The following is a 13,231-nucleotide window of genomic DNA, read 5'->3' as shown; positions in this document are numbered from 1 at the left end:
TAAGAACCAAGAGGACATGGGATATCAATAGCCACCAAGGTGGACCAGTGGACACACAGATGGCTCGCTCCTAATGCTCCAGCTTTTTCTGTAATCCTCTTCCTCAGCCTCCAGTCCACACAGAACTCTGCCTTGTCTGCTTCAGAGCATAAGCAAATTTTAGAAAGGTTTCTTCTGTTGTATGACGGGCACAGGATCCAGCACAATCTAGCCTTTACAAATCATACACTACATACACTAACAGTTTTTAAAGACAGGAGGAATTGGCAGATATTAGCACCTTATTTACCTTCTGCAAATACTGCTTATACAATATCAATGACCACTGTATGAAAATAGTATCTTTTCCCTGAGTAAGGTTCATGTCTTTTGGAAAGCAATCTTGATTTAAAAGATTCAAGTAATAAGGAATCTGTCACTCCAAGCTAAGTTGTTCCCATAGTTAATTACCCCTCACTGCCAGATAATAGTTCCTTGGTTTCAACATTAATTTATCTGCTTCCACTTTGAAGCAGAAGGTCCTGCTATGTGTCTGTTTGCCAGATTAGAGAGGCTTTTGCCATTATAGGTCTTCTCCTCATGGACATATTAACAGATTGCGATCAGGTCCCTTCGTTAGACCTCTCGTCCATACACCAAACAAATTGACATTCTCTAGACTTTCACTTGAAAGCAAGTTTTCTGTGCCATGAATTGTTTTTTGAGTCCTTCATTAACCCTAGCTGGTATTTCAATATAATGTGCAATGCATGGGCACAAAGCTGAAAGGGAGGGTGGGGGGGGGAAATCGCTCTAATAAACTCTTCCATGTTCCTCTGCAGCCCATAGCTCAGAACAGTACATTTGAGTATTAGTACTGCAGTTATCCCATGAGATTGTATCATACTTTTTGCAGAGTGCCATCATAATTTGACTGATTTACCAAAAACCTTAGCTCTTAGGGGGGTTGATAATGATTTCCCGCAGTGATCCATGTAGCAGTAGTAATGCCTCTTTATTTCTTCTCACAATTCCCCTGCTTATTCATCTAAGAAATCAGGTTTGCTCTCCTACTCTGGTCAACTGGTTATCTGTCATTACTCTCCAGTAATTTAAGACATTAAGACCAACACAGGCAGCCCTGAGGCACAAGGCTTGTCTGATCACTAAAAGATCAACATATGGCTATATATAATACCAAGGCCCAAACTTCAGCTGAAATGTACGCTCTCACTTGTTTTCCCAGCCTTTGGCCCATAATGGACAATAAATTAATTACAAAACATTACAAAGTCCTCATTGCCAATGATAAATCTACTAAAAAAGCAACTTCCCCCCCTTTTAAATTTGCCTTCCTCTTCAGTACTTAGACATAAACCCAAGGTCCTACAAAGACACTACCAGCATCCCTCAGCTGGAAAGACAGATGTTTACACCATAATGTGTTGGTATCTTCTCCAGTGGACACAAGCAAAAAGCGATTGCAGAGGTCTCTTTATCTGCTTGCATAGACAATGAACTAATTCACATATTGTCCATGATCTGTCTTGATGAGGTTTCTGAAGATGCTGACAGGCAATGAGAACCTCCTCAAACAGCACTATTGTCCATAGAGTGAAAAATCTCCCCTCTGGATCACCCTTAATGCAGTCACTTGATTTTAGAGACAGAGAACTAGAGTAAGAATTTTAATGCCCTATTTTGCCTCTTTTGCAATTTGACTTCAAAACAAATTCACAAAAACCCAGCCAGGGAATTTAAATTCTGCAGAAGTCTCACCCACCAGTAATTACTACTGCAGTGTTGAAAATTTTAAAAGAAAACAACCCCAAACCCGAACAAAACACGATTTTTCAATTAATTTTCTTCCTCTGATTTCTCTCCACATTGCATCATCTCCCAATTACTGTGATTTTGCTGAGTGTGCCAGTTTCTTAAAGACACAGCTATAAAATGTATGGACTAATTGTTGAGCAGAACTGAAGAGCTATTAAAACTGCAATAGTACAGCACTTCCAATGGTAGTCTATTATTTCTACATGATTGGTTTTGTACAGTCTAACTCATGCAGTGAAACTCTTAGATAAATTAACTCCTTCATTTTGACATAAACATCAAAGGGAGAATTAAAGGAGAAGGAACACTACTTTCTGCTGCTCTTTATGATATACTGTTCATAACCCCCTTGCATCTTCCTGAAAAGTTACAAATTACTGAAACCGAGGAGGCCATTTGCTGTTTTATCAAGTCCATAAATACATAAAATGTGGCTCCAGGACTACCTCGTTTTCCCATTTCATGTTTCCTTGTCATCTGCATGGTAGAGCATGTTTACAGAACTTTGTAACTATAATATACAATTCAGTCATTTCTAAACAGCTCTAGAAGAGTAAATCTGAAATGTACACATTTTAAAGATTATTTAGTGAACACCAAACCCTTTCCCAGCTGCTTTAAATTTTGAATTTCCCAATAAATGAATAACATACTAAAAAAGCAAACAAGACATGACATTATTTAGTCTAAGTTTCTAAAATGGCATAACATCTGTAGCTAAAACCAATTTTAAATAACTATATTTAACTAGAGCAGTGTTCTATTATTCATAGCTCATTTTCCTTACAGACCAAGGGACTTAATGTGGTATTCAAACATTTCTTTTAATTGTTTAGTCCTTCCAATAGCCAAACTGTAGCAAAAAAAAAAAATTAAAAAAGGAGAAAAAAAAAATCTTCACTCATATCTTTTATATATATTCATGTGACCAACCCATGATCTCAGTTAAGTGCCACAACTGTTCATTAACACACATCACAGCCCCCCAGTCAGCACTGTGAGCTTTGAAACCATGCCAGAAGCAGGGGCTCAACAAATGACACTTTGACCTTTTCACTACTAACTTCAATCTTTATTAAAATCTCTAAGACATCAGCTCTGTCTCCCTCTTTTACCATCTTTTATGTGCTCCTGAAATACCCAATATCCATTCATTAAACGGCAAAGTTTGCTACACTCTTACGTAATGATAGATTCCCCTTTCACTTGCAATCGCCTTGTGAAATGCTTTTGATTAAAAAAAAAGAACAAAATATCCCCTCCCCCTACCAAACAACTCCAAATTCAGATTGCTCACTCATTTCCAGGGAAATCAAGCATGCTGCCTAATATTAAAAAATCTCACGGCATCCAGGCAACTTTAGCTCCATTTTGTGTTCCTTTTATTAAATTCCAACTTAGCAACACAGGAAATGCTCCCCCTGCTTTCTGCTTGCTTTTTTAATTTCACATTTGCATCTTCACAGCCTGAGCATTTGTGGGGTATTTTTTTTCTGCCAACCAGGGTTTCTGTTCCCTACAGTAGTCACCAAAATCAGTAGTCCCATGGAGGAAAGTGTAACTGGAGACAAATAGAGGCTTTGATCGTATTTACAGTGTTCAAACATAGATTGCGAGGGAAGAGAAATCAATACTTCCCCCCCCCCCTTTTTTTCCCCTAGCAGTAATTAATTACACATTAAGAAAAAAAAAAATCTGAAAACATTCACAAGTCATTTATGCATTTTCATTCTTTGTCAACTTTCTGGCACACCCTACGTGTTTCATTTCTGGCTTTAAGTAAGTATTGGAAAATATGCATAGTATTTGGAACTGAGGAGAAAGACATTAATTTGAAGTTTGCCTTGTGTAAGTTTGCATTCTCCAGATTTGAAATGAAACTTAAGGAAACCCAAGATTTGCCTGCAATCTTTAATTTCTGTCTCCCTTCATCCTCCAGAAGGTATAAACTACTCATTTAAGCAGCACAGCCAAGTATCATCATTAGGTCACTTAATTGCCTGCGATACTACTATCAGCCTGAACAGTAGGGAACCTGGGAAGCATGAGCTCTGAAGCTGGGGGGAAGTAAACAAAGTAATGAGTAACAGTTACAGCTCCTTAAAATGTGTACATCAACCTTAGGATTGGGAAACTATTTGCTTTTTAGAGGCAGCACCCTCTGATTGAAATAATGATAAATATTTTGGGAATTCCATCTGAAGCCAAAATTAAATTACTCAAGTGGACTCTGGGAGAGCAAAGGTTTTTAGTACACCTTCAAATGAACTCAGGTAAGTTTACAAATGGCCTATACCTAACAGACCATTAACTAAAATTACAATTTTTTTTATTGAAAGACAGCCTCAAGTGCTGACATGTAATATATGACATGTGATACATAATAATACTCTTAAACCAGTTCTGACATAATATCTCCCAAGGCATAATAACCACAAATGACTGCTTTAGTTAAGAACTAGCCAGAAGCAAAATAGATCCATGTAAAAGTAGCTTTAACCATAAATACCTCAACAATATTTTATGTCACTTTGTAAAAAAGTTAAAGGAGTCTCATAATAATTAACAACAAAAACTTCATGTTCTTTACTATCGTATGGTGGTTGTGAAAGGTTATTTCATAGTCCCACGGCTGCCAGTGCTGTAAATTATGCAGGCACCAAGAAGCATTAAGGAGAAATAATAGCAATTTAAACTAAGGCTGACGTAATTCATGATAAACAGTCATTGGAAAATATTACAATGTTGTCTTTTTTGAGTGGGTTTAATCAAAAGAATGTGACCATATTCCGACATAAACCACTTCTCTTTTCCATTGTATGGACATGGGAATGGGGCCCCTCCCCGGTGGCAAAGGTATCCCCTGATCCTGGCCACAGCTGACCCACAACACCTTCAGGATGCTGCTCACAAGGCTTGGGATGATGGTGGAACAAAAGCTCACCCAAGACAAAGCTCAAGACCCTGGGCAGGCCTGATAGTCCAAGGGAGGTACTGAAACCAGGATAACAGTCAAATGAGGATGCTCTAATGAAGGCATACTGCAAAAAACCTTGATGGCTTCAGAAATGAGAACATGCATGGTGGACATAGCTGATGCTCATTATGAATGCAGCCTGGCTTAGTTTTCACTATATTGGCAAAAAAATGATTGTGATATCTGAATCATAAACTAGCCATTGAAAGAAAATCTTACATAGGAGGAATCAGTCATTTCTATCTGCAATGATTTAGTGAAGGGACACCAATAAAACAGACATGCATGTAATAGATGACAAAGCCCATGTGATAAGTTACATTTATCAGGCATGAAAGAACAGCTCACTTGCTAACCCTTCATTTACTGGAAATACCCATTAACTGTCTGCCAAAATCTAGCTAATAAAAACATGTACACCCTACAGTACCATCACATATTCACTACTCAATTAAAACCTGAAAAAGAGAAGTTAAAAGTGCCAGACTGGAAGTGTGTGCACCTAGGCTCTCAGCTCTGCCACGGGTGTATGCAGGAGGCAAGGTATCTCCCCTCCCATCCCCTGAGAGCCCCAAGGCCTGGGCTGGCCCAACAGGGAGGCTGCACCAACCACCCTGCTGGTTCACAGCTATGATGCTGCCTTGAGCAGCTGAGTCAGGGGCACCAGCACCATGCACTCACAGCATGAGCCCCCCCCTCTCTACCAAACTGCTACCCAAAGGCACCCAAAGAAGCAAGGTGCCATACCAATTTTTTAAGTGCCCTTACCACAGGACCTGTGGTCTCTCAGTGGCTGACTGCTGCAGTCTCCCTGGGCAGCTACCTTGCTACTCTGTGCAAGACAGAGGGCCACCATCAGCCCCAGCTGAGGAGTGATGCCAAGGGGGTCAGACAAAACAGGCAAAAACAGCTTTTCAGGCAGCACTGCCCCATCACTCAACATCTGCTGCCTTCCCGAGGGCAGTGCAAACATGCAACCCAAATAAAATCAAGTGTTCTACGTAGAGGAAGTTTGATTATCAAGTGAAAAATAATCTATCTTAATATTATAATCCAGTTACAGCTATTGTTGCTAGTGAAAACGTACCAAAAAGAAAAGCAGAAGCTAAAAGCGTTTATTTCTATTGAAGTTCTTGCAGGCAGGGAGGTATTTTATCTTCTATACCACACATTACTTATGTTCACTTAACAGCTTGATGTTAACCTTGGGTGAGATTCTGCTCCTGGTTAACTGGTGAAAATCTTGAGTAACAGCCACTGAAGTGGATTGAGTTATTTTGGATTTATGCCACTAAGTGAGACAGAATGTGACCCCTTATCAGTGCCTTTTTGCTTGGAGTATACAAATATTTTATGCATTTCAATGAGTGACAGAATGCAAAACTTGCAAATATTTATTTTTAGATGTACGGGGAAAAAGCAATTAGAGCTAAAAATGTTAAGAATGAAGAAATCACTTAACAGAAGCAATTATGTTGGGCACACAAACAGCTCTGCCTTCAGCCATTTTATTCAAATGCGGCAGAGCACGCTAGAAAATATCAATTGTTTAAAAAAACATGCAAGTATTTTTTCACAACTGAAAAATCAATCATTATAAACAACATCTGGGGACCATTAATATCTTACTCTGCAGTTGAATTAACAAAATAAGAAGTCTGACCAGAATCCAGAACATTTCCAGATTTGCTTTTTCAAGCTAAAAGCTCATGTTTGCAGAGGTGGGGTGGGAGGGAAATGTGCATTTATCTATATTGTATATAGCACTATGATGCATTAATCATTACTTCCCCTCCAGCTATGTCCTGTTTTTGTTATGAGAGAGTTAAAATTTGAAATATTTAGCCAATCCACCCTGCCTGAGAACTTGGAAAAGACTTGCCTATTTTTCAGACTGTTGGGAGATGCCACCATAAAGCTCCATCTACGGAGGTCCCAGTAGCCATGCTAACAAAAGCCTCCATGCTCTGCCTATTGCATTTCTACATCTCTTAGCCAAGGAGCACTAACACCAATCGCACTCCAACATCATACTTGCGTTTAAAAACAAAGAAGCCTGAAGCATCTACCTGGAAACTGCAGGGGTTTCTGAACTTCACAGATATAATGTATCCTCCAGGAAGGCAAACCAGTCATTAGCAATAATACTGGTAACCTTATATCAGCTGAGAAACGTTACAAATCCATGCTTTCAGACCCAAGCACAATTTTGGTACTGGTTTAAAAAGAAAAGTCAGTTTTGACTCACACAAACAAAGTCAGTCACCAACAGGAAAACTGTATTTCATTTAGACTGGAAACACTCCTTTTTTTTTAAAGTCTCATTCCTTGCCAAGGTTTTGTTTTGTTATGTTTCTCCCCTAAACAACTGATTTTATCTGTAAGGCACCAGCTTCTGTAAACTGAGATGTATAATAAAAGCAAAGACCAAATTTCAGCTACACCAGCAGTAACGGCACCACTCTAGACCCTGAAGTCATCAGCTTTCATCCTACACATTTTTTCCGGTACACAGCCTATCCCCCAAAAGTTTCTTCTTTATAGTGCTGTTCTGCCACACCTAGTGACAAGACAGAAGGTAGTCCCTCTGAAACTGTGGGCTCAGAAACCCCAGTGGCACGCTCCCAACCAATACCTGCCGGTCCTGGAGGCAAGGCAATCTCCTTTCTGCACTGTTCCACAGGGACATCCGAGCTGCGGAAGGTTTCAGGATTTCTTTTCAAATGCAGGTGATTTTTCTCCACTGCAAGCACTATACTGGGGGGGGGGTGGGGGGAAGGGGAGAGGAGGAAGTGGGGACTTGAATGCCCTTGACACACCATTATTTTTTTTTTTCAATGAGCAGTTTCCCTCTGCTTTGCTTATGTTATGGGAAAACGAAAAAAACCTCCTTATTCTTCTTTCCAGAAAAAAAAGGGTATTCATACCGTAAGAGGATGCAGTTCTCTTACTTACTGATATCAAATGTTCCATAAAAAAAATTGCCTTTACATTTGAAATGAAACTTTTAACCTTCTTTTGGGGCTGGCTAAGTGTTTACAGTACCCCAGGGACCAAACAGCTTGTTTAATGGCGTATCAGACCCAGCATGCTATAAAAATAATCCAGGACGATTTAAAATTTACCAAATAGCTTTTTAAAAATAAGAATAATTCAGGTGCTCAGTCACCTTCTGGACACTGTGCAGGCAGCTTCGCCTCCAGCTACAGCTCTTCAGTCTATTATGAAAACTATTAGGATCCCTACTTTTGCATTCCTTGTCTCTGACCATGCAGCAAATGCCAGTAAATTATATGCATTTACAAAAGTTATTCAGTAACAGTAAGCCCAGAGGCTGATGAATCAAAAAGATTTTGAAAAATGTCTTTACCAATGATGCTGAGTTGAAGAGAAATGAATTGTTCAGCTGGCACATATTATTTTAAGGGAGCAGGGGAATGAGGAAATGGGGGTTTGTTTTTTTCTGCATGCCAATTAACAGGAGCAGTTAGATAAAGGAATGCATAGGTGAACTCCAGTCTGCTCAGAGAACTAAAGGGACATGCCATGAGAACTGCTCCCATTTGCTCACCCTGCTGTGTCCAACTGTTCCCTCCCTTGGGCAAACAGACACAGCCCAGGGGGCTGTGGCAGGGACACTGCTGCCACCACTGCCCACGTCCAGCCTGAGGTCTCTCAATGGCTCTTGTTCAGTGTCACCTGCAAGCCTGTGCGGACTGGTGGCACTGGTAGACAGAGCTCAAGCCTTTGTGCTTCATTGCAATCGTGGACAACTACTCCAGCCTCCTCCACAGGTAAAAACCCTCAGATTTCTTGTTCCTAACCAGTAACACCAGAATGTCTTTGTTCTCTTGGACTGTTTCATGCTGGTGAAGACCTCTAATTGCTCTTACTTCAGGAGAGGAAGAGATACTTTAGAATAGAATAAACCCGGTTGGAAGAGACCTTCGAGATCATTGTGTCCAACCTATCATCCAACACCACCTAATCAACTAAACCATGCAACCAAGCACCCTATCAAGACTGTGGTCATATCCATGAACTTTGGCTATCAAGACATCCAAGTATGGCTTAAAGTCTTCTGCTTTCTGAACAGAAGCAAGCTTTTGAGCCTATTAGCAATTTGGAGGGGAACCCTCCAAGGCAGTTAGATTAACTAATCAGTAGTTGTATCAACAAGAATGGGAGCATGAGGCTTCCCACTCACAGCAGTCTTTCCTCTGTATATGGAGAGCAAGTCCTTCCCTGGCAGGCTGCAAAGAAATAGGTGCAATGTTTGAGCTTTCCAGCTGCTGAGCTGATTCCTTAGCAACACACTTTTTCAATGTCCTCCTTGATGGGACACTGTAAACCAAGTTAGAGGAGAATCAGAATGGGACTCTCCAAGAAAACTGGTCCTGAACATACCTGCCCAAACATGCCACACAACAGTGCACAGGCAGGACACAGGCAGACACGGGGAGTTGCAGTGCCAGCTGTAGGTTCTGGCTGTGGTAGCCCATGCTGATGCTTACCACAGCCTAACCCTTACAGCAGCTCTATGGAAATACAGAGGTCATCCACATGGGACTGCATCAAAGCATCCCTTCCAGCCATGCCTGTAGGAGCTCAAAGACAGCATCTACATACCTCCTCTACTTAAACACCAGAAAAGCATCATTATTGTCAACAAAATTCAGTAATTTTTCTTCTTCATTTCCTGCTTTATTTTTGCTAAACTCTATGGAATGCAGGGAAAGAGGTGGGGGGGGAAGAGTATGAGAAGTCAGAGCTGAACAAGATGTTTCTGTTAGAAATGTATAATAAAAGCATCTCCTGGAAAAACATTTCTGTTAGAGCTACCTAACAAGGACAACAGCTTACACACTGTGGTGAATGGGGTTCTTATTACTAAGTGTCACTTGTAACATGCTGTAGCTGTCATACAATACTCCAAAGTGCAGGGAACTTGTAACACCTTCCCCAACAACATTTCTGAGGAAGACCTGGCATTTGTATCAAAAGCCAATGCTTCCCAGATGAAAATTTCAGTAGACTGTTATTTGCCAAATTTTCTACTTCCTTTAGTTTGGGGAACTTCAGATGATAGGGAAGTACAAATGTTCCTGTCTTGTTCCTTCTGCAGGCTTCTTTCAAGGCAAGAAATAGCCAAATCCTTCAAATTAAACGTGTCTTGACCTCCTTAGGGACACCTTTTAAGAATTTTAGTCACATTTCTGTAAGCTGGTCTCTCCTCAGATTTGACTGATAAATACCAGTGCCTCAGAGTAATCCATTTATCTATTGTACCACCCTGCCTCTGTTTAGCTTTAGCAGTCATCACTTTCCCCATGTGACATCAATCTACATGATATCAATGTAAACTGTTTATATAACAAAGTGTTGTACATCTTATTGTCCTGCCAGCAAAGGACACTTTGGCTGTTGCCTTCAACAAAGGTAAAGAATTGACAATTGGCAATTGACACCATGCATTTTTGCAACACAGAAATGGACCGTGCATTGTCCAGGTTCTTTTCCTAACACAGCAGGGCTTACAAATTTTAGCACATCATTATTTTCATTAAAAGCACAGTATTTTTTGGTTTTACAGGTAGTTTTTAAAAAATCTGCTTCTTAAACCAAACAAAATTTTAAATACATATTACTAATTTCTCCAGACAGTATTTCTATGGCTGTGGTTTGATAATGAGATAATTGTCTTGCAAAGGTCAAAAGAATAGCAGAGCTAGCTTTCAGACACCGAACAAAGCACTTGCTGTGGTTCACTAAGCGGAGTTTCTGCATCACTCCACAACTCTTTGATTCATCTATTACTAATATTCCATGATACACTTACATTATGGACCCAACTATCTCAACAAACCTGTAATCAAGGAATGACCCTGAGTAAAATACTCCACAGAAAGCAGATGGTATGCTCAAGTGCCTTGAAGCTAAAATCACCTTTTCCATACAAAAAAATATAGTCAATAAAAACTGAACTTTATATTCTGAGCCGAAGCTCAGAGTAAATAAAAACCAAGACCATACTATTGTGTTGTTTGACCAAACTTCCAGGGCATTTCATTCATTTTTTCACCATCCCCACCCCTAAGAGCAACTAACACTTCTATTTGTAGTCCATTCACACCTGTTAAATTTTGTGTGTGACAACATTTGACAGTTTGAGCCTGATCCTGCAGGAGCTTGACAACACACAATTAGAACTATTCACAGCAGTTATGTGCCCTAGTGATGCCACCGTGGATCCTTCCTGCCTGTTGAGAGCTGGTGGGTGCAGCAACAGAGTATCAGTCCTGCAGTACCTCACAAAATGCCCCAATGCCACCATTTGGGTCAGCGTTTCTCTACCAACACAAGGCCTGGACTGAGCACCAAGCTCAAAGCCAGATGGGAGATGTTCAGGGCCCTAGGGGCATACGCCCGGTCAACAAGTGCTCCACCAATGCAATGGGACACACAGGGAGCCCTTCCTATTTTGCACTTGTTAGCACACTGCACCAAGAAGAACTTGAAAAAAACCCCACACTTCCTAAGCTCCTGGAAAGACACAGGCTAGAACTGAATAGTTAAGGCAGACCCTTCTATCACAAATTCCCAGTCCAGACAAGAGAACCTCTCCTGCATACCAAATAACTATGCTACATACTCTACCCATGTAACACCATCTCTGATTGTGATAGTCAAGCTGCAATACCAATATTACTAGTGACTAGAGGCCTTCAGTCTCACAGAGGAAGGAGTGCATTTGGTACTTAACATTTCAAACATAAACAGCATTGATTCACTTCAACAGAATCTCATCTTCCTCTTGGAAATCAGTGGACACTTAAAAGGAAGAAAAACACCTTTACTTGTGAGATAAAGAAAATAGCTGTAATGTAACTTACCAAACTCATCACATATACTTTCATTTTCTATTAGTGTAGGATGATCAAATGTATCCCGACAGTAGAAGATTTGGGGGTTCTTGCTTGTTACTGCAATTCCTCCCAGGGCTAGAACAAACTGGTCTGTTAGTATTGAAGAAGGCTTGTCCTGGATGCGCTTTAACATAGAACGGTATCGACAATACTGCGGGTAGCTGAGAATGAGCAGGTTTGAATCTTCATCATCCTCACCTAGATGAAGAAAACAAACAAACAAACAAACACAACCCTCTTAGTATGTCAGCAAATATACAAATAAAGAGCTGTAACTCAAGCATCTGAGAAAAAGCATGGTTCAGCTTTTTCTCAAGACCTACCTCTTATAGCACAGTAGTTTTAGAAAGGATGGTTAAAAATAGAAAAAAAAATAAAGTTTATTAAAACAGCTTCTTTTCTGGCTTTCCTCTTAGTTCTCCTATGCTTACCCACGAGGACTCTACCTAGATAAGTAAGAAAACACTGCTCTGCAGAAGTTGGCCAACAGCCTGTATCAAAGTGCTCTCCACACTTTGCCAACTTGGCTCCTCTGTTAGAAACACTAGCTGTCATTTTCACTCAGCTCCCTGCACAGCCTTACAAAACTCATGTTTACACCACCTAACATCTTTTAAAAATAATAACACACAAGCAACACAGCATACAGTTATTAATTCTCCTTCGAAGTATCTGATACTATCAACTACCAAAGGGCCCGGGGCCAGGGAGGTGGGCTGGGCTGACCTGGTCATTGCTGCTAAACTACCCCAACAGGTGGAAACAACTTCCCTCACATTAACTGCAAATGCAGCAGGACTCAATAAAACACCTGCAGAGCACAACAAGCAGATGAATTTTCAAACAGCTCATATTGTCAAAATGTGGGCTCAAAATATAAAGCAATCTAGAGCTCAGACCTTTCAGTTCCCCCAGGTTTTAGATGATATTAGGCATAAAGGCATCAGACTTCGAAATACCACAATCAAGTTTCATCATATGATAACCAGCAGGAAACCTAACAGCAGAAAAACACAACCAGAGATGCAACCATGAGAAATTACTCATTTGTAGGTATGCAGCCAGTACTTAACAGCACTTCTTTTTATGCTCATTTATCTCCTCAGGTGGGGTAGCTGAACATGGCTTTCCATGCATGCCAATGAAGACAAAGCAAAAGCACTCACTTTACATTTTCTGCTGTACTCTGATTACTGACTAACTCAGCTATTCCTTCTGTCAGAGACAAAAGGTCTACTATTTAATCCCATTACCAATACCTAAATCATCCTTCTTACCCTTAAAGTAAAAATAATTTCAGATACTGAAAGAAATGTCAGATCAGTTCTCTCCACCTAAATACAATGGCACAACTCATCCTGATTCACATGAGGCAATGGAAATGTTGACACATAAAAGGCTAGATTTTAAGAAGTCTCTGGAAGCAGATATATCACATAGAATGTCATCACTGCAGACGAATGCAATGCTGCAGAAAAACCCATATGACACAGCAGAGGGACTTGGGAAATAC

General features: G+C 40.3%; 1 protein-coding gene across 3 annotated transcripts in view; it reads right to left on the bottom strand.

The window, feature by feature from the left end:
- ARID5B (AT-rich interaction domain 5B) overlaps nucleotides 1-13,231 on the bottom strand; it is a 116,257-nt gene that overhangs the window by 56,034 nt on the left and 46,992 nt on the right. For all 3 annotated transcript variants that reach the window (XM_054174686.1, XM_054174687.1, XM_054174685.1), the window contains one exon: nucleotides 11,686-11,916. In XM_054174686.1, the coding sequence (XP_054030661.1) occupies nucleotides 11,686-11,916 (231 nt within the window). The remainder of the gene's footprint in view (nucleotides 1-11,685; nucleotides 11,917-13,231) is intronic.

Source organism: Dryobates pubescens, chromosome 30 (assembly GCF_014839835.1).
Source record: "Dryobates pubescens isolate bDryPub1 chromosome 30, bDryPub1.pri, whole genome shotgun sequence".
NCBI classification, from domain to species: domain Eukaryota; kingdom Metazoa; phylum Chordata; class Aves; order Piciformes; family Picidae; genus Dryobates; species Dryobates pubescens.
This window is presented reverse-complemented; position numbering and strand designations above follow the sequence as displayed.